Genomic DNA, 18,732 nt, shown 5'->3' with positions numbered 1-18,732 from the left:
CTTTGTTTTAAATATATCTTGTATGTAATATTCATTCTGATATGATAAATGAGTCTCATTGTGTGTTTCTTTGAAAGGTGTCTTTTCCAGATGGGATGAACTCCACCAGTATATTGTCCTCAACTGGCTCTGAGAAAACACAGTGTTTTCTCAACAATACTGCAACTGTTACTACAGAGGAATCATGTAAATCACATGGTAAGCTCTCTGTCATGATAGCTGGCTTTGTAAAGAAGCTATTCCCGCACAAACAAATTAATAACTTGGTAAATTCGGAGGTTAAAAATTACTTACACAAACTCTGGTGTATTTGGCATTGGAACAATATTATATGTGTATGACATGGCCATCCTTCATTTCTTATGGCTGGAGAAGTTGTTCATTTCCCTATCATTTCTGTTTCTGCCTCTCCGAGTGGGTCTTTTGAAGCTAAGATTGTATAGTTTCTCCTTTTCAAAAAAAAAGCAGATTTGCAAAATGTTGCTACATCTTGGAGAGAGTGCTTGATTTGGATTTGAAATGCATCAGTTAATGGTTGAAAAATGACAGCCTGGAGTTTGTAGTGGAATTGAACAAAGCAAGAACTGGTGTTCAGGCTGTGAATCTTAAAATGAAAAGTGCCAAAAAACTCTGACTGAATCAATGGTTTTTTTTTAAATAAGGATCCGGACAGATTTATAGCATATGAATTATTGTAGATGCCTTCACTTTCTTGTGGTTTCTGGTGCTGTTGTTGGAATAGTGTTAATGCAAAAAATGTACAAGCGCACAAAGGAAGCTGAATTTGGTCCCAAAGGCTCAGGAAAATTAAAACTTGCCAATCATAGAATGTCATCCCTATTGAATGGGAGTGACAGAACCTGTAAGAAGCCAATCCACCAATGACATGGAATTCCTATCGAGTGGAAGCAGGCCATTTGGCCCATCAAGTCCACACTGTCCCTCTGAAGAGCATCCCATCCAGACCACCACCATGACGCCGCACCTCCCCACCCCCCCCCACTCCCGACTATCCTTGTAACCCTGCATTTCCCATGGCTATTCCACCTGGCCTCCACATCCCTGGACTGTGGGAGGAAACCAGAGCACCTAGAGGAAACGCTGACAGACATGGGGAGCATGTGTAAACTCTACACAGATAGTCAGTCAAGGGTGGGATTGAACCCAGGTCCCTGGCGCTGTTATGCACCAGTACTAATCACTGAGCCACTGTTCCACTCAGTCCTGCTACTGATGAGCAGTCTAATGAGTGGAGCTAGCAGCAAGAAATGAGGGGAAGATGATTACCCTGAGGCCTGAGTACAGGAGAAGGAGATGTTAGAGAGATTTGTGGTAGGTGAGGATTTGCACATAGAGAGGTGATAAGGAAGCAACTCCAGTGGGAGGGAGCAGGAATGCTGTAAAAGAGAGAAGAGAAGCCATGCAAGTGTTGGGGAGGAAGTTGCAACAAAGAGAAGATTATAAACCTGTCAACATGAAACGCTCAGCGAATAAACATCAAGGGATGGTTCGTTGGTTTAGGGGTGTGATTTTCATTGGGAAGCACTGTGGTTTAGTGGTTAGCACTGCTGCCTCACAGTGCCAGGGACCCAGGTTCAATTTCACCCTCAGGTGACTGTCTCAGTGGAGCTTGTACATTCTCCCCATGTCTGTGTTGGCTTCCTCCGGATGCTCCGGTTTCCTCCCATAGTCTGAAGATGTGCAGGTTAGGTGGATTGGCCATGCTGAATTGCCCATAGTGTTCAGGGATGTGTAGATTAGGTAGTTTAAAAGGGGGATGAGCCTGGTTGGGATGTTCTAAGGGTTGGTGTGGACTTGTCGAGCCAAAGGTCCTGTTTCCACACTCGAGGGATTCTATGATTCGATGAAATCTCGAAGTCACTGAAGAAATGAATTCCATGCAAATGACAGTGAAGTCTCTAGCTTTCTACTGCAGAAGTTCAAGTGCTAGAAGTACTCTATGGGGAGAGAAAAAATGTTGTGTATCCTATTGTAATGACCATTGCTAACTGGCTGATTTAGTGCTGAACAGTTTTATTTTTAAAGATTTGCATTTGTGTTGTCACATCTGTGTTTCACATACAATGAATTACTGCAGGTACAGTGACTATTAGAGACAAGCTAAAATGTGCTAAGATCCCAAACATTAAAACTTGCATTTCAGTAGCTATTTTTTATGATTTCTTTATATTTTGCAGTCAATGAAACACTTTGTAAGTGCTGTCATTGTTGCAGTGAAGGAAGTATAATGAGACAAACGACCAGATAATTTATGGGAGTCTAGGGCAAGATGGTATAATCTAAAAAGTGAAACAAGATAATATTCTTAACAATCATAACCAACGGCAGCCATGGATGTCACAAGCTGTTCTCTGTACGACAGTTTCTTAGGGCTTTACAGAGTTTTTTTTAGCATCTGTGTTCAAAAGGTTGAGCTTCCCTTTATCTGTGGAGCTATAAACTAAATGGTATTGCTCACCTCCTGCAGCAAGTTGGAAATATGCTTCTCAGAGTTACTGAATTGTTCTGACAGTACACATATTTAGAAATGAATGTTCTACAATATCATCAGCATGCACACAAGTTGAGGAACGTCGAGGCAGAAGAGGAAGAAATGGCTTCATATAAATCAAAAATATTCATTTATTTTCATGTTATGAAGTCAATTTCTGAGTTACTAATTGGACATGAAAAGTTTTGGGATAGCTGAGATATTTAGCTGTTAGCTGTGAGTGAGAATGTCATAGGTTCAAACTATAATTGAGGACTTAATTATCGTAACGTAAACTTATGTGTCATGGGTAAGGAGTATTTAATTTTGATGCATATTTTAAATAGAGACCTTTGAACATTTATACTTTGAGACAAGACCTGGATCTCATAGTTTCCACCTTGTTAGCACTGACCTGCAAATGTTTCTCATGGTAGGAGAAACTGAGACTTATAATTTCCCTCAAGAGTTTTGGGAAATACCTGGGAACATTCTCAAACCACTTCAGTAATCCATGCTACATGACCACAACAAATCATGTTCTGTTCTCAACCTGTCAAAGGCTTGGAAGTACAAATAGGAGAATCAAGAATCTTGGGAAGTTTTCCTCAGAGCAGTATTTCTGCCCCATATACTGTAAGGTGTCCATGATGGCTTAAAGGTGACAAATGAACTTATAGGTATTTAGTATAGCATGTTAGAAGAATAAAATAACATATCGTTCTTGGTGCTTTACCAAGTGCAACCCAGAGAGAGTTCACCCTTATGGTTGTTTCCATATGAAAGAGAGAAAGATGGAGATATGACAGCCTTCCCTAAATTTCAGTTTCATAAATTCATTGCATTTGGATTGCTTCAGTTTTGTTCCTTTCACCTTACATCAATTTCTGTTAAACAGGTGAATATTCGTCAGAAGGAAAAGTTTATACAGTCTCTGACAACTCAAAGTCTGGAACTGAGTCAAAAAGGGATGAGCAGAAGATGTCAAAAGAATCTTCAGAAACAGCAGATTGGAAGAAGGATGGGAGTCAGCATTTTAAGGCCTCAGACTCTCTGCAAGATCAACTAAATGAACTCCAGAAAAGGCAACAGCTGCCTGTGTCAGAACGGCATGTGTACAAGTATCGCTGTAGTCAATGTAGTCTGGCTTTCAAGACCATGCAGAAGCTTCAGATTCATTCACAGTATCACGCTATCCGGGCTGCCACGATGTGTAGCCTTTGCCAACGCAGCTTTCGTACATTTGTGGCTTTAAAGAGACACTTGGAAACCAGTCATCCTGAGCTAAGTGAAGTTGAGATACAACAGATATGTGGGAGTTATCATATGAATGGAGAGTTCTGGTCAGAAAGTGAAGTTATCAATCAAGACGATAATATTCTGGTACAGGACATCGATAAGGAAGAGGAAATTGATCAGGACGGGAAAGCCAGTCCAACTGGAAGTGACAGTAGTTCTATTTTAGATGATTTAAGTTCAGAACCAAAACGAACACTGCCTTTCCGGAAAGGTCCAAATTTTACTATGGAAAAGTTTTTGGATCCTTCACGACCGTACAAATGCACGGTGTGTAAAGAATCTTTCACCCAGAAGAACATTCTCTTGGTTCACTATAATTCAGTATCACACTTGCACAAACTAAAGAAAGTGCTACAAGAGGCATCAAGTCCAATTCCTCAAGAAACTAACAACAGCATAGACAACAAACCCTACAAGTGCAATACATGCAATGTTGCTTATAGCCAGAGTTCAACGTTGGAAATACATATGAGATCTGTGCTCCATCAGACAAAAGCAAGGGCCGCTAAGCTGGAAGCAGGGAGTTATGGCACTGCAGGTGCAAGTAATAGTGTGGGCAGCAGTGGTAACCTGCTTGTTGCTGGTCCTACAGATTCTCCTAGGATTGCCTCGATTGGTAACAAAGACATTAATACAGATATCAAAGAAGCAAACAAAAAACAGTTTACAGAATCAATTTCTCCTCATTCTGTCCAGCATCAACCACAGTCACCTGCACCAGCACATGCCCAGGCTCAGGCTCAGGCTCAGGCTCAGGCTCAGGCTCAGGTCCAGGCCCAGGCCCAGGCCCAGGCTCAGGCTCAAGCTCAAGCTCAGGCCCAGGCCCAGGCCCAGGCTCAGGCTCAGGCCCAGGCTCAGGCCCAGGCCCAAGCTCAAGTTCAGGCCCAAGCGCAGGCTCAAATGCATCTTCAACACGAGCTGCAGCAACAAGCTGCTTTCTTCCAGCCTCAGTTTCTGAATCCAGCGTTATTACCACATTTCCCTATGACAGCTGAAGCTTTACTGCAATTACAGCAACCACAGTTTCTCTTCCCTTTTTATCTGCCAAGTACTGAATTTAATCTGAATACAGAGCTTGGTTTGCCTGGTTCAGGAACCTTTGGAATGTCTGCAATGACAGGATCTCTGCTGGAAGATCTAAAGCAGCAAGTACAAGGGCAACAGTTATTGCAAATTCAGCAGCAATATGGACAGCAACATCAAAGTTTACAGACTCAGCAACTGACGCAAAAGCAACAGCAACAAATCCTTAAACCATCAAAGCTGGAACCAAATATTCTCAATTCTATAGACACCCAATTGTTAAAAGACACTTATTCCCATAAAGAAACTGAGGAATTAATGGAAATAGCAGAAAGTAAGACACAACATGAGATTTTAAGTGAATCTGAAGCTTTAAAAGAAAATAAAGAGATAAAAAAACAGAAATCAGTAGAAAGTGTGCTTCCACCTCCTCGTATTCCATCTGGTGCAAGAGGAAATGCAGCAAAAGCTTTATTGGAAAACTTCGGCTTTGAGTTGGTTATCCAATTTAATGAAAACAAGCAGAAAGTTCAGAAGAGAAGCAAGAATGGTGAAAATGAGAAAACTGATAAGTTAGAATGTGAAGCATGCGGTAAGCTGTTTTCGAACATCCTTATTCTGAAGAGCCACCAAGAGCATATTCACTACCAGTTTTTCCCATTTGGAGAGCTGGAGATATTTGCATGCCATTATAGGGAAGCGTATGACAAGCTGTATCCTGTAACACCATCTTCACCAGAGTCACCTGCACCCACACCACTGCCACCTCCACCACCACCACCTCCTCCTCCTCCTCCACCACCACCGCCACCACCTCCTTCCTCAACAGCAAATGGCAAAGTCCAAGGATCTGCCCCATCGCCATTACCGCCACCGCCACCTCCTCCGCCACCTCCCCCGCCTCCTCCTCCCCCACCTCCCCCTTCTTCACAATCCCAGGTTCAGATGCCGGTGTCCTTGGACCTGCCTCTCTTCCCCCCGGTTATGATGCAGCATTCTTCTTTGCCACCCCAGCTCACTTTGCAACTTCCGACCATGGACTCTTTATCCGCAGACCTCACCCAGCTCTGTCAGCAGCAGTTAGGCTTAGATCCCAATTTTCTCAAACATCACCAATTCAAGCGTCCACGTACAAGAATCACAGACGATCAATTAAAGGTCTTACGAACTTATTTTGATATCAATAACTCTCCAACTGAAGAACAAATTCAAGAAATGTCGGACAAGTCAGGACTTCCACAGAAAGTTATCAAGCATTGGTTTCGAAATACTCTGTTTAAAGAGAGGCAAAGAAATAAGGACTCGCCGTACAATTTCAATAATCCACCCATTACCACACTGGAAGAAACCAGAAATGATTCTTGTTTTAATACTGGAGAATGTTACAGGACAGATGGTGCAGTAAATAAGCGATCATCTAGAACACGATTCACTGACTACCAGTTGAGGGTTCTGCAGGACTTTTTTGATACGAATGCTTATCCAAAAGATGATGAAATAGAACAGTTATCCACAGTTCTGAACCTGCCTACTCGAGTAATTGTTGTTTGGTTCCAAAATGCCCGACAAAAGGCCCGAAAGAGCTTTGAGAACCAAGCCGACGCTAAAGACAGTGAAAGAAGGGAGCTAACCAATGAGCGTTATATCCGAACCAACAATTTACAATATCAGTGTAAAAAATGCAATGTTGTGTTTCCACGCATTTTCGATTTAATTACACATCAAAAGAAACAGTGTTACAAAGATGAAGATGATGATGGCCAGGATGATAGCCAGACAGAAGATTCAATGGATGCTACAGACCAAATAATGTCAAATCATCCTGACACTTCTGGTCTACCAGACTCATCAAAGCCTTCATTAGGAACAATGACAGGGTCAGGTTCTAGCTCTGGTTCTAGTACTCCTCTGATGCCTTCACCCAAACTGGAAATAGATAAATGTTCCCCTAAATCTAACTTACCAGGAGAGAAACCAAAGCAAGTTGAGGCTATTCAACCCTCTCAAGTGACCAAGCTAACACCTTCACCTCCATCAGAGCCACAGTCGACAACACCTCAGTCACAGCAACAAAAGCAATCCCAACCACAAATAATGCGGTCTCATTCACAGCCTCAAAGTACACCGACAGTTTCATCCGCCCCTCCATCTGTAGCTGTCACCTCTTTACAGAACAGTCTACCTCCTCAAATATTACAGTACCAGTGTGATCAGTGTAAATATGCCTTTCCAACCTTGGAACTTTGGCAAGAGCACCAGCACATTCATTTCTTGGCAGCCCAAAATCAATTCCTCCATTCACAAATCTTGGATAGATCTTTAGACATGCCCTATATGATTTTTGACCCAAACAATCCTCTTATATCAGGACAGTTACTTCCTGGGCCTCTTGCACAAGTACCTTCCCAGACTAACTCGTCAGTTCCAACTCCTTCCAACACTGCTTCTGGAACAGTGAAGCGCAAATTGGAAGAGAAGGAGGAGAACAACCAAAATGACAAAGAAGGTGCAAATAGTAGTGATGAACCCCATCGTGATAAACGGCTCAGAACCACAATTACTCCAGAGCAACTGGAGATATTGTATGAAAAGTACCTATTGGATTCTAATCCCACTCGCAAAATGTTAGATCATATTTCAAATGAGGTAGGCTTGAAGAAACGTGTCGTTCAGGTTTGGTTTCAGAACACTCGAGCTCGTGAAAGGAAAGGGCAGTTTCGTGCCCTTGGGCCAAGCCAATCTCACAGAAGATGCCCTTTTTGTCGAGCACTCTTCAAAGCTAAGACAGCACTTGAAACGCACATTCGTTCCCGACATTGGCACGAAGCTAAACAAGCAGGTTACAGCCTCCCACCAAGCCCCATTATGCCACAAGACGATGATGGTGACAGCCCACAAAAAGATAATTATTTTGAATTTCCAACATTACTATTTTCCAAAATCGATGCATTGAGTGAAAATGAAGCACCATCTTCAGTTTCAACACCAGTAAGTAAAACAGCAGATATGTCACCGAAACACCTCCTGAGCCCTTCGTTATTCAAATCAGAATGCCATGAAGACACAGAAAGTCCAAATGTAAACCCTGCTGTTGTCAGTTTTGATCAGAGTAAGGCCGATTATGATGATACGTCATCTATTAACACAGCTATAAGTGATGCAAGTACAGGAGATGAAGGAAACAATGAAACTGAAAACATTTTAGTTAGCACTTCAGAGAGTAAAGTTACTGAGTCTTCAGATGATTTAAAAACATCAGTAACTGGTGATCAGTTATCAATGATGGCTACAGCAACCTCAGTTGATTATTGCGATGAAAGACTTTCCATCAGTTTACCTAGCCCTTCTCTAAGCTTCATTTCAAGGGATAATGATGTAGATGATAGTGTTGACCGAAGTGAGACGTCAAGTTTAGCTGATCCCTGTTCCCCAAGTCCTTTTGGAAGCCACAGTAGTCTTAAATCATCATCCAGATCCAGTGAACGACCTGGTCAGAAACGCTTCCGAACACAAATGAGTAATCTTCAACTAAAAGTCCTTAAGTCATGCTTCTCTGACTACCGTACACCAACGATGCAAGAATGTGAACTTCTTGGCAATGACATTAATTTACCTAAAAGAGTTGTCCAGGTGTGGTTTCAGAATGCTCGAGCAAAAGACAAAAAATTAAAGCTAAACATGGCAAAATCATTCATGATGAATCAAACTGGAACTGATGGACAAAGAACAGAATGCTCTTTATGTGGTGTTATGTACACTGCCCGTTTGTCTATCAGAGATCACATTTTCTCACAGCAGCATATCAACAAGGTGAAAGAAACAGTAGGCTGTCAGCTTGATAAGGAAAAGGATTACCTTGCTCCTACGACTGTCCGACAGTTGATGGCTCAACAAGAGTTGGATCGTTTGAAGAAGGCTACAGATACTTTGGGCATAACATCACAGCAACAGGTTCTGCATCAGCAAAGCATAATGGAAAATAATGCATTGCATGGCCTCAATGCTTCGACATCCTATTCAGGCCTCTCGGGCCTTTCTCCAGTCATTCTTCCTGGAGTTAATGGCCCTACTTCACTGCCAAGTTTTCCACAAAACACAACAGGTAAGTTATACAGTGATGTTTATTTCTTTCAACATATTAAAACAAGTAGGGCCTTAAAACGTACTTGCCAAACATCTGTCAACGTTCAAATTTTCCATATAGTGACTTCCAATTTGGGTCTTATTATCCCTTGCGAGATCCTGAATGCCTCCTTAGAGAGACGGAGAGAGAGAAAGCAGGGGAGAAAAGGTTGGAGTATGAGTCACAATAGATTGTGACTCTAAATAAATTTTAAAAAGCAATTAACATAGTTATCTATCAATCTTTTCATCCAAAAGACAAATGAATATAAAAAGGATAATAAAAAGTGATAACAGGGATGAATTAGAAAATGAATGAGGCAAAGGTGAAATGCATCTCATTTCATTTTAACACCTTATGAACCTAAATCACAACTGTATGTATGCATTAACAAACATCTGTTTTAAATCAGCACTTCACAAGATCAGTACTAATATTTAAAACTTAAAGTAAACATTATTCTGCATAGTAAAAGGTATTTAGTAGATTGTCCATTGAACTATATTTTGAAAGGAGGTAGTGAGAGCTTTTTTAAAATACAGATGAACAAATACCAGCATCTGTTTCAGAGGTTGTAGGAGATAACTATCAATATTATTCGACCCAAAGAAAGGAAATACAGATATAACAAAAGAAAATTAAACTGGATGTTTAAATCTGTGGCACTGACTTTTCCAGACTGTCATGCATACTGACACACTGCGTAAATTTAATGAGATAGACAGGTTTTTAATGAGTATTGGGATGAAGGTTGATGGAGATCAGGCTAAAAGTGGAGTTAAGGTTGAGATGCGATTAACCATGATCATTCTAAATAGCGGAGTAGACTCAAAAGGCTGAACTGCCTGCTGCTGCTCCTAGTTTTTACGTTAAATATTTTTATGGGAATATCTAAAGTTTGAGTTAGGATGGAAGATATGTGTCCATATATATACTTTCATGCTTTCTCACAAACAAGGCTGCAAATAGATGAAATGTATAAAAGGAGTTAACAGAATTAAGAATGTGTTGCAAAGGGAGATTTAATAAACAAAGAAAACTATTCTCCGTTTTTAAGATTAAAGGCAGATGTGTTAGCTGTCAACTAATTTGCTGCCTGCTCCTCTGCTGAGAGCGCTCACCATAACATGCACCAATCAGCTTTGAGCTGATGGTTGAGCATCTTGGCCTATCAGAGGCCTCAGCAGTGGCATCTGACTTGCAAACTTTGCCAACTAAGCAGAGGCTACTAATCTCTGGGTCCTAAAGAAATAGATCAACACCTACTCCGCCGGGCATCCAGCGGCAAAAGGGTAGGTATTTTTCTTTTGCTTCTGGTGGAATAGGATCAAGGTGAGGTGGGTGTCTGAAGCGAGGGGCTAGATTTTAGATGTCACTCCCCTGCCCCATATCTATACTCCAGTTGCCCTCAGAGAGCCCTGCAGGCAGGTCACCTTGCTTCTCCAGGAAGGAAACCAGCCACTTTTCTCGACCTCCATGAAGGCAGATACTCAGGGGTGGGGGTGACGTATTGAGGCCCTTAAATGATCATTGATTAACATGTTGAGAATACTCCCAATGGGCCTGCTCATGGTCCTTAATTGATAAGGTGGCAAGAAGAAGACAAGTATCACCCAATTATTTCCCCTTGTTCCCAGGGTGGACAAAGTCTCTTTGGTAAGAGAAGATAAAACAACTCTCAGAAGGGTGAAAATAATGATGGTAAAATGGTAGAAGCTTTATAGGTAGAAATTGATAACTACTGAGGCTATAATAATAAAATGTTATCTCAAGGTGAAAAGATGGAGAAGCCTTCTGACAAGTTTTTAAAAATAACAACTGAAAGAAATCGTAATGCACAGTGATCTGACCTTCCTCAAAGACAAAATGGACAGACTTGAACTTGCCAAAGATGTTAATAAGATTGTCTGTATGAAATAGCCAGTCAGATGTCCGAACTTAAAATTTGAAGCCGCTATTTTTGGCTGAATTTAGCAAACCTGGTGAAATGGTTACGAACAACTATGTAGGTAAGGATCTGGGATTCATGAAAATTGTATAGTAGTTTTGGGTATTTTCCAAGTAATGTACAATAATAAGTTCAAAAATTAAAACTCAAGGTGGTAACATTTCAAAAATACAAACCTTTGGGGCTTCAGCTATTTCAGGAGGATTAAGTGAAGAAAAGTGATCTAGAAACCAAAGCTATACCACAATTATGTTCTTCCTTTTCACCATTTTATGACTCCTCCTTTAATGTCTGCTATCGCAAGGGGATTGAAGCATAGGTCTGACAGAACTTGGCCTAAGTTGTTTGTTCAAAGTGATCACTATTCATTTTTATAAATTCCTTTGTGAGATGTGAGTCTCACTGGCTGGCCAGCATTTAGTTCCTATCCTCAGTTGCCCTTGAGAAGCTGGTGGTGAGCTGCTGCCTTGAACCACTGTGATCCTTGTATGGCAGTAAGTTTTGCCAGACAACTCAACCATTGAAGGCCGATTCTAATCCTGTCTTCCTCCAATATCCATGTCTATACATACATTAAATATAAGTGAAAATGTCTGGATGATAGAAATCTGTAATAAAAACAAAGTGTTGGAAATCAGCAGGTCTGGCTGCAGCTGTGGGAAGAGAAACCAAATTAACATTGTGAGTTGAATATGTCTGATATTAGATGTGAAACTTTAACTCTGTCTGTTTCTATAGATGCTTCCATAGGTTTCTAGGATGGACATTCACCATCCAGAGGTGAAGCACTGATGGATTTTTTTTCCTCCTTATCCTATTTCAGCTGCACTGCCATTCCATTAGAAATAAATAAACACAGTGCAGAAAGTGGAATAAACCAGGCAGAACTCTGGTCTGGCGGTCTTAAACATTTCCTTGTTATCAGTTCAACCATCAAAAATATTTTGAAAAGCACAAGGAAGAACAAAATGTAATGAAAACTGTCCGGCATACTAAAGTTGATCAAAAAACTGACAAAGTTAGAAAATGTAAGAGTAACAGAAATGCAGATCATCAATTGTAACATGCAGATGTTCTTTATTAGCAAAATAAACAGCAGGTTCTGAACAAAGTCCTGCTGAGAAGCTTAAAGAATAGTTTGGCAGTATTTTGAAGGGTCAAGACAGTGCTCAGATGAAAAAAGACCAGCCGTTTCTAATATACCAGTTCTGTCATCTTCCTACCACAGCATCAATTTTAAATGAGTTCAGTGTCTTAACCTCATCAATCTTTGCAAATCATTGATGCTGTTGATTATTAACGATAGAAAGGAACACTTTCTGATGTCAATTATAAATCGTTAGCTGTCTTTCCTTGTACTTTTATATTAATGATCAGATAGTGGGGCAAGTGTAGATGAAATAAGTATTTTTGTTTTAGAAATCAGACCATATATAAGAGGCTTGTATCTGTTAGAAAATCTCGAGAGGTGGAGTCTGTATATGAAATATCTATCTTGAGCTTGGAAATATTAACACAACAGTGTACAAGCAAGTATTTCACTTCATGTCTGATTTGGGGACCCTGCAAATTGTAGTACAATTTTAAATCAGTACCCTGTTCAATTGTTGAAGAAAAAAAGTAAATGCCCAAAAGATTCACGATGCAGTTCTCAGTCCATGCTATTTCTGCTGAGGCTAACAATAGGAATAATATAATTGGCTTTTATTAATATTAAGACGTCAGAGTTTATGTCTGATGTACATTGAGAGACATGTTGTAAATTCTGCATCTAAGACTGAGTATTGAAATGAACTAACCTGTTGAAATGCACATTCAAGATGGATGCATGAAGCATGACTGCTTGAAAATGCTAGGTTCCCAAGTCTGTCAATATCCCTCACTATGTAGTTCCCACTTGAAATTGACCACTTTAGTGAGACAAGTGTCCATGAAGTCATACCTGAATAAAGCCAGTACAATCAATAACCTTAACCTATTGACTGTTGTGGAAATGTAAATTACACAATCTGAAGTTGAATAAAATTATCGAAATCTATACCCTCGCCACAAAGAATGCAGTGCTTTATACAACCAGCAAATTCCAACACAAGCCATTGAACGTAATGTGATTTGGCAATAAAAGGAAATGTTAAGCCAAAGATTGTCTCAAAGTTCCGTATGTAAGAAATGGCTTTCAATTCATGGGGTGCTGATGAAAGCAGGAGCAACTTCTTTAGGATGAACTTCACTTGAACTTTGCTGGAAACAGTATTTTGGTGAGCCCAGTAACTAGGACTAGTTAGAAACTTAACTAACTTTTCAGAAGGGAGACGGTTCAAGTGAAGCAAAGTTTAGAAAGTTAAAAGAAGGGACGTTACTGCAGGCTGGCAATTAAGGATACAATGAGGAAATTAAGGTGAGAGTAAAGTATCAACAAATAAAAACATACAGTAAAGAGCTTCAATAAGTGTATCAAGAGAAAGAGAGTAGCGAAAGTAAAGTTTGGCCTCTTCAAGGATGAGCCTGAGAATTAATAATGGGAAATGAGAAAGTTTGGGTATTCTGTATCAGGCTGCAAAGTAAAAGACACCAAAAGCATCCCAAGAATTTTTTTTTAAAAATCAAGGGAAAAGAAGGAGGAAAGGATGTAAAACAGTCACCATCACTAAAGAAAAATGTACCGGGAATATTAATGGGAGTAAATGAGGACCAATCCCCTACATTTACACAGGGCATTGGTTAGACCACACCTGAAGTATTGTGGGCAGTTTCAGTCTCCTAACCTGAGGAAGGCTAATGAGGCAGTGCGAAGAAGATTTACCAGACTGATTTCTGGGATGACATGATTGATATACTGTATAGGGAGAGACTGGATCAGCTAGAACTATACTCACTTGAGTTTAGAAGAATGAGGGGGATCTCAAAGAAAGTTATAAATTGTAATAGAATTAGACAGAATAGATGCAAGAAAGATGTTCCCAAGGAGTCCAGGACAAGGAGTGATTGTCTAAGAATAAGGGTAAGGCCTTTTAGGACAAAGATGAGGGGAAATTTCTTCACCCAGAGAGTGTTAAGCCTGTTGTGTTCTCTGCCACAGACAGTGGTTGAGGCCGAAACATTGAATATTTTCAAGAAGGAGATAGATATCTATTTTTAGAGCTAAAGGGATCAGAAGAGGGGAGAAACAGGAACAGGGTATTGAGTTGGATGATCAACCATGATCATTTGAATGATAGAGCAGGTGTAAAGGGTTAAATGGCCTTCTCCTATTCCTATTGTCAAAGTTTATATATTGAGAGGTTAAGTTAGTGGGCAGAGATCTGGAAAATGGGGGAAAATGTAAAAATGCCCTAAAAAAAAGCATTTTTACCTAAATGCAGGTTTCAGGCATTTGAGCTATAGAGAGATCTAGATTGCAGAAGGTGAGTATGCAGGCACAACACATAATAAGGAAAGTTAATAGAATGTTCTACCTTATTGCGAGAAAAATTGAATGCCAGAGTAGTGAGTCTGTGCTTCAGTGCTACAGGGCATTAGTGAAACTATGTCTGGCATACTGTGTACTACACTACTCACCAGACTTATGGAAGAATGTTAATGTGTTTCAGCAGTACAAAGCAGGTTTACTAGAGATAGTAGGAACTGCCGATGCTGGAGTCTGAGATAATAAGGTGTGGAGCTGGAAGAACACAGCAGGCCAGGCAGCAACAGAGAAGCAGGAAAGCTGACGTTTCGGGTCTGGACCTTCTTCAGAAATGAGGGAGGGGGAGGGGGCTCTGAAATAAATAGTGTGAGGGCCTAGATGAGTGAATTGCCTTATGGCTAAACAGGTTAGACAAGCTAGACCCATATCCTCTGGAATTCAGAGGTGACTTAATTGAAACATATACGATTCTGAGGAGATTGGTCAGGTTAATGTAGAACAGATATTTCCTATTTGGGGAAATTTATCACTAAGGGTAATAGTTTAAAAATAAGAGGTTGCACATTTAAGATGAGGAAAGCTTTTTTTTTCCTCAGAGGATTGAAAGTCTTTAGAATTTCCTTCCTCAAAAGGTAGTGGATGCAGATATTTGAATATTTTTAATTCAAAGGTAGATAGATTCTTGATTAACAATGGGATGAAAGATTGTCACGGATATGCAAGAGAGTAGAGTTGAGGTTAAAATCAAATCAGCCACGATATTATTAAATAGCAAAGCAGGCTTGAATGACTGACTCAGTAATCTACTTGTGTTCCTTGTTGATAAGTTCATAAGTCATGTTTGACAAGTTTATTAGAGTTAATTCAGGATGTAACAAGAAGAGTAGATAAGGGGAAACCATAAGGTGTAGTGTATTTCAGTTTCCAAAAGGCATTTATTAAGGTACACAATGTTATCGGACATTCCTACTTCCATACTCCATTACACTTGCAATAGACACCAACAATCTATTTGCCTTCCTAGTTACTTACTGTACCTGCATGCTGACTTTTCGTGTTTTATGTGTGAAGAGATCCGGATCTCTCTGAAATAATAGACAAAAATGTATGTGAAGAACATTTCTAAAATGCTATGACTGTCACAAGTGTACAGAACTAGATAATCATCTCAAGTGGATGGTAAAAAAATAGTGGAAGACTTCAAATGATGACCCAGAACATGCTGCACTCCAAATGGGAAATGTGAGATGACTACCAGGCCGTTTCAAAGAGAGAGCCACCACTTCAGCGTCTCGGTAAGTGGGATTTTCTTTAAACAACAATTTTCACATACAGGACAAATAATGTTTATAATAGTTAACTTATTAGCATTGTGTAAAGTAATAATTAATAATGAAGATTCTGCATCTACATTTGTTTGGAGAAAAACACTGGAAATCCATAAATTTTATATCTCACTTCTTAAGTGTTCTGCATTTCAAGCTTAGATTTTCTGAAATTTCATTTATGGAAAAATAACTTTCTTATCTGCAGATAAATATCATTCGAAGCTCCATTGTGTGCAGCAAATTGTTCACAAGAGTGCTCAGCACAGAAGACATCAGAGCGGTGGATGAGAAGGAGCAAATGAATACATGCCACTTGAATAACAGATCTTGTATGACCTCGCTGAGCAGCATTACTGTTCAGTTGTCACCTCCATCCTGCACTGGGTCTTCTCTGTTACACTGTCAGCTGGAGTGTCTGTACCAACAAGCCACAAGAGCCACAAGAAGAGCCACCAACAAGAGATGGATATCAGTCTTTCCATACGCTGTCATTCTGAAGCATTTTGCAGAAGGGCATATCATGTTACATTGTCCTTGTCTGAATCAGCTTCATGTATCGTAATGCTTAACATGATGATAATATTACAAGTCTGCACTGAGAAGAAACAAAACAGTCTGGTAACTTTGATCATTCAACATTAAAAATAAACAACTATCCACTATGTTGGTGTAAGATATTGGCAGTTACAACCCTTCACTCTCTGCAGACTTTTCTGTTGAGGTTCTGGAATAAAGAGTCAGTCTTTTGTGGCTGATGTGCTTTTCCCCTTATCCAAGGTACCACCAAGTGTTGGGCCCATGCAGACATAAAAGCCAAAGGTGCCGTATAAAGTGATAGTGAGAACTGCTGATGCTGGAGTCTGAGATAACAAGCTGTGGAGCTGGAGGAACACAGCAGGCCAGGCAGCATCCGAGGAGCAGGAAAACTGATGTTTCAGGCCTGGACCCTTCCTCAGAAAGGGTCCAGACCTGAAACAATAAATTCCCTGCTCCTCTGATGCTGCCCGGCCTGCTGAGCTCCCCCTTTACCATATAAAGTGATACTTGCTTACCTGTATTATGTTTCTGTTTTTCTGAAATAAAAACTTACCTTTCTCACTTATTAGAAAGTATTGTATTTATATAGCCCTGTTCATAATCCCAGACATCCCAATGCACTTTATAGCAATTCAGTGTTGTCACGTGGGTGTTAATCTAGAAAATGCAGCAACCGGTGCATGCATAGCAAAGTTCTGCAGACAACACACTTATAATTACCAGATAATCTGTTTTGTGATTTTGATTGCAATAAATAAATATGATGAGTTAATGAGGAATAAAGCCCCCCCCCCATTATTCTTCAGAGTATCATAATGGGATCTTCTTTGTCTGCCAGTTAGAGTCTCAGTTGAATACATTATTCAAAGATCAGCATCTTTGTTGGTTTCCTCCAGGACTGCTTTGGAGCAACGAACATAAATTTTTAGATTCAAAATTCTGTAGAGGAACTTGAACCCACAATCTTAAGGGTTGGGCAAGAGAACTTTCAGCTGAGTGATAATTGAAAAACCTTGTTCCTGTGTCTTCCTTACCTTCTGTCATGTCAAACATGCATCAGCAGTAGATCCTTCAGTGGGACAACTACTTGTTCTTCTGGTTATACCAATTTCTGTCATTATTTGCATATGACACAGTGCTATTCTTTGAATCTTGCTGTTATTAATCCTTGCCTTGTCAGCAGGATCCAGAAGATACATAGAAGCAACCCAAGATGACTTGAAACAAAAACAGAAGCTGCTGGAAAACTCAGCAGGTCTGGCAGCATGTGTGGAGAGAAATCAGAGTTAATGTTTCGGGTCCGGTGACCCTTCCTCAGAACTCGACCCAAAATATTAACTCTGATTTCTCTTGTCAGATGCTGCCAGGCCCTGCTGAGCTTTTCCAGCAATTTTTGTTTTTGTTTCTGGTTTACAGTGTGCGCAGTTCTTTAGGTTTTTACAAAAAATGACTTGATGTGGAATTTGTTCAAATTTAAACCATTGTGTATTTGAATATGTCAGAATGGTGCACCCATTTCATGGAAAACAGTTTAAAGTACATTGAATAATTGTGCCTTTAAATGAAGGTGGAGGTTAGATGATATTGATTCAGCTTCCGTTCGTCAAACCAATGCAAATGAAAATTGAGAGAGATGTGTAATGGGATCTGGATTCATATCGCCCATATTACACTATCACCTAAAGTCAAAACTACCTTCATCTTTAATCATAAATGCAGATAAACTCAATGTTCAGTATGATTTACAGCTTCACCTAAAAGCACTATTTACCAATGTGGAATTTGCAACATCATATTGCTTTGAAAGTATGCTCTATGAAAAACTTTTGGAAAAATATTGAACGCATTTGTATGTAAATTCTTTTGGTAGTTGATGCTTGATGATTTGCCTTCAAATTAATAAGGTTCAATTAAGTCAAAGGCTTATGTATGCTGAATAAAAATAAGAAGATCCAATGAGCTCAATTGGCCAAATGTCTGGAGTAGGGTGTAAAAGAAAATGTAAGCAGTCAGGGATCAATCCTAGTGAGAGGATTGAGAGCTACGATAATTCTTGGGACCTGTATCTTTTCCAATAGTGATATCAATGGATAACCGTGGTTCGCAATCCTGAAACAAAGAGGATCCTACACAAACAGGAGTAAAAGAAATGGCAAATTGTTACATATTTTATGAAAGTATTAAAATTTGTCATCATCACTGAGATATTTTTGTTGAATATTCAGTGCTGTTGCATTCATCGCGTGAATAAAGTGCTGATACTTGATGACACAATTGTGAAGGTTATAAAGTTATGTTTTGGAGCTGTCTTTATGTGACCTGTTTTGAACACCTCCAAACAGATTTGTAAGAACTTAGAACAAAGCTGTAAGATTTGTCTCACTTACACCAGAAAGAGGCTGTTCACTAATGCTGTCACCGCACCCGCAATCATATCGTAGCTGTCCATGCCAGCTTTAGAACACATCTTTAATTGTCCTGAAAGAATAGCAGGCCATTTCCATGACCTGCTGTTGTCTTTCTGCTAATAAGGTCCCACAGCAGTGTCAGATAAAAATTTCTAGGATAACAATCCAG

General features: G+C 39.9%; 1 protein-coding gene across 6 annotated transcripts in view; it reads left to right on the top strand.

The window, feature by feature from the left end:
* Window positions 1–18,732, top strand: part of zfhx4 (zinc finger homeobox 4) — a 353,237-nt gene that overhangs the window by 329,265 nt on the left and 5,240 nt on the right. For all 6 annotated transcript variants that reach the window (XM_059645853.1, XM_048529162.2, XM_048529163.2 and 3 more), the window contains 2 exons: window positions 78–198; window positions 3,390–8,915. In XM_059645853.1, the coding sequence (XP_059501836.1) occupies window positions 78–198; window positions 3,390–8,915 (5,647 nt within the window). The remainder of the gene's footprint in view (window positions 1–77; window positions 199–3,389; window positions 8,916–18,732) is intronic.

This window comes from Stegostoma tigrinum, chromosome 5, assembly GCF_030684315.1.
Source record: "Stegostoma tigrinum isolate sSteTig4 chromosome 5, sSteTig4.hap1, whole genome shotgun sequence".
In the NCBI taxonomy this organism is placed as follows: domain Eukaryota; kingdom Metazoa; phylum Chordata; class Chondrichthyes; order Orectolobiformes; family Stegostomatidae; genus Stegostoma; species Stegostoma tigrinum.
The sequence above is the reverse complement of the archived record's forward strand: the minus strand, read 5'-3'. Positions and strand labels throughout refer to the sequence as shown.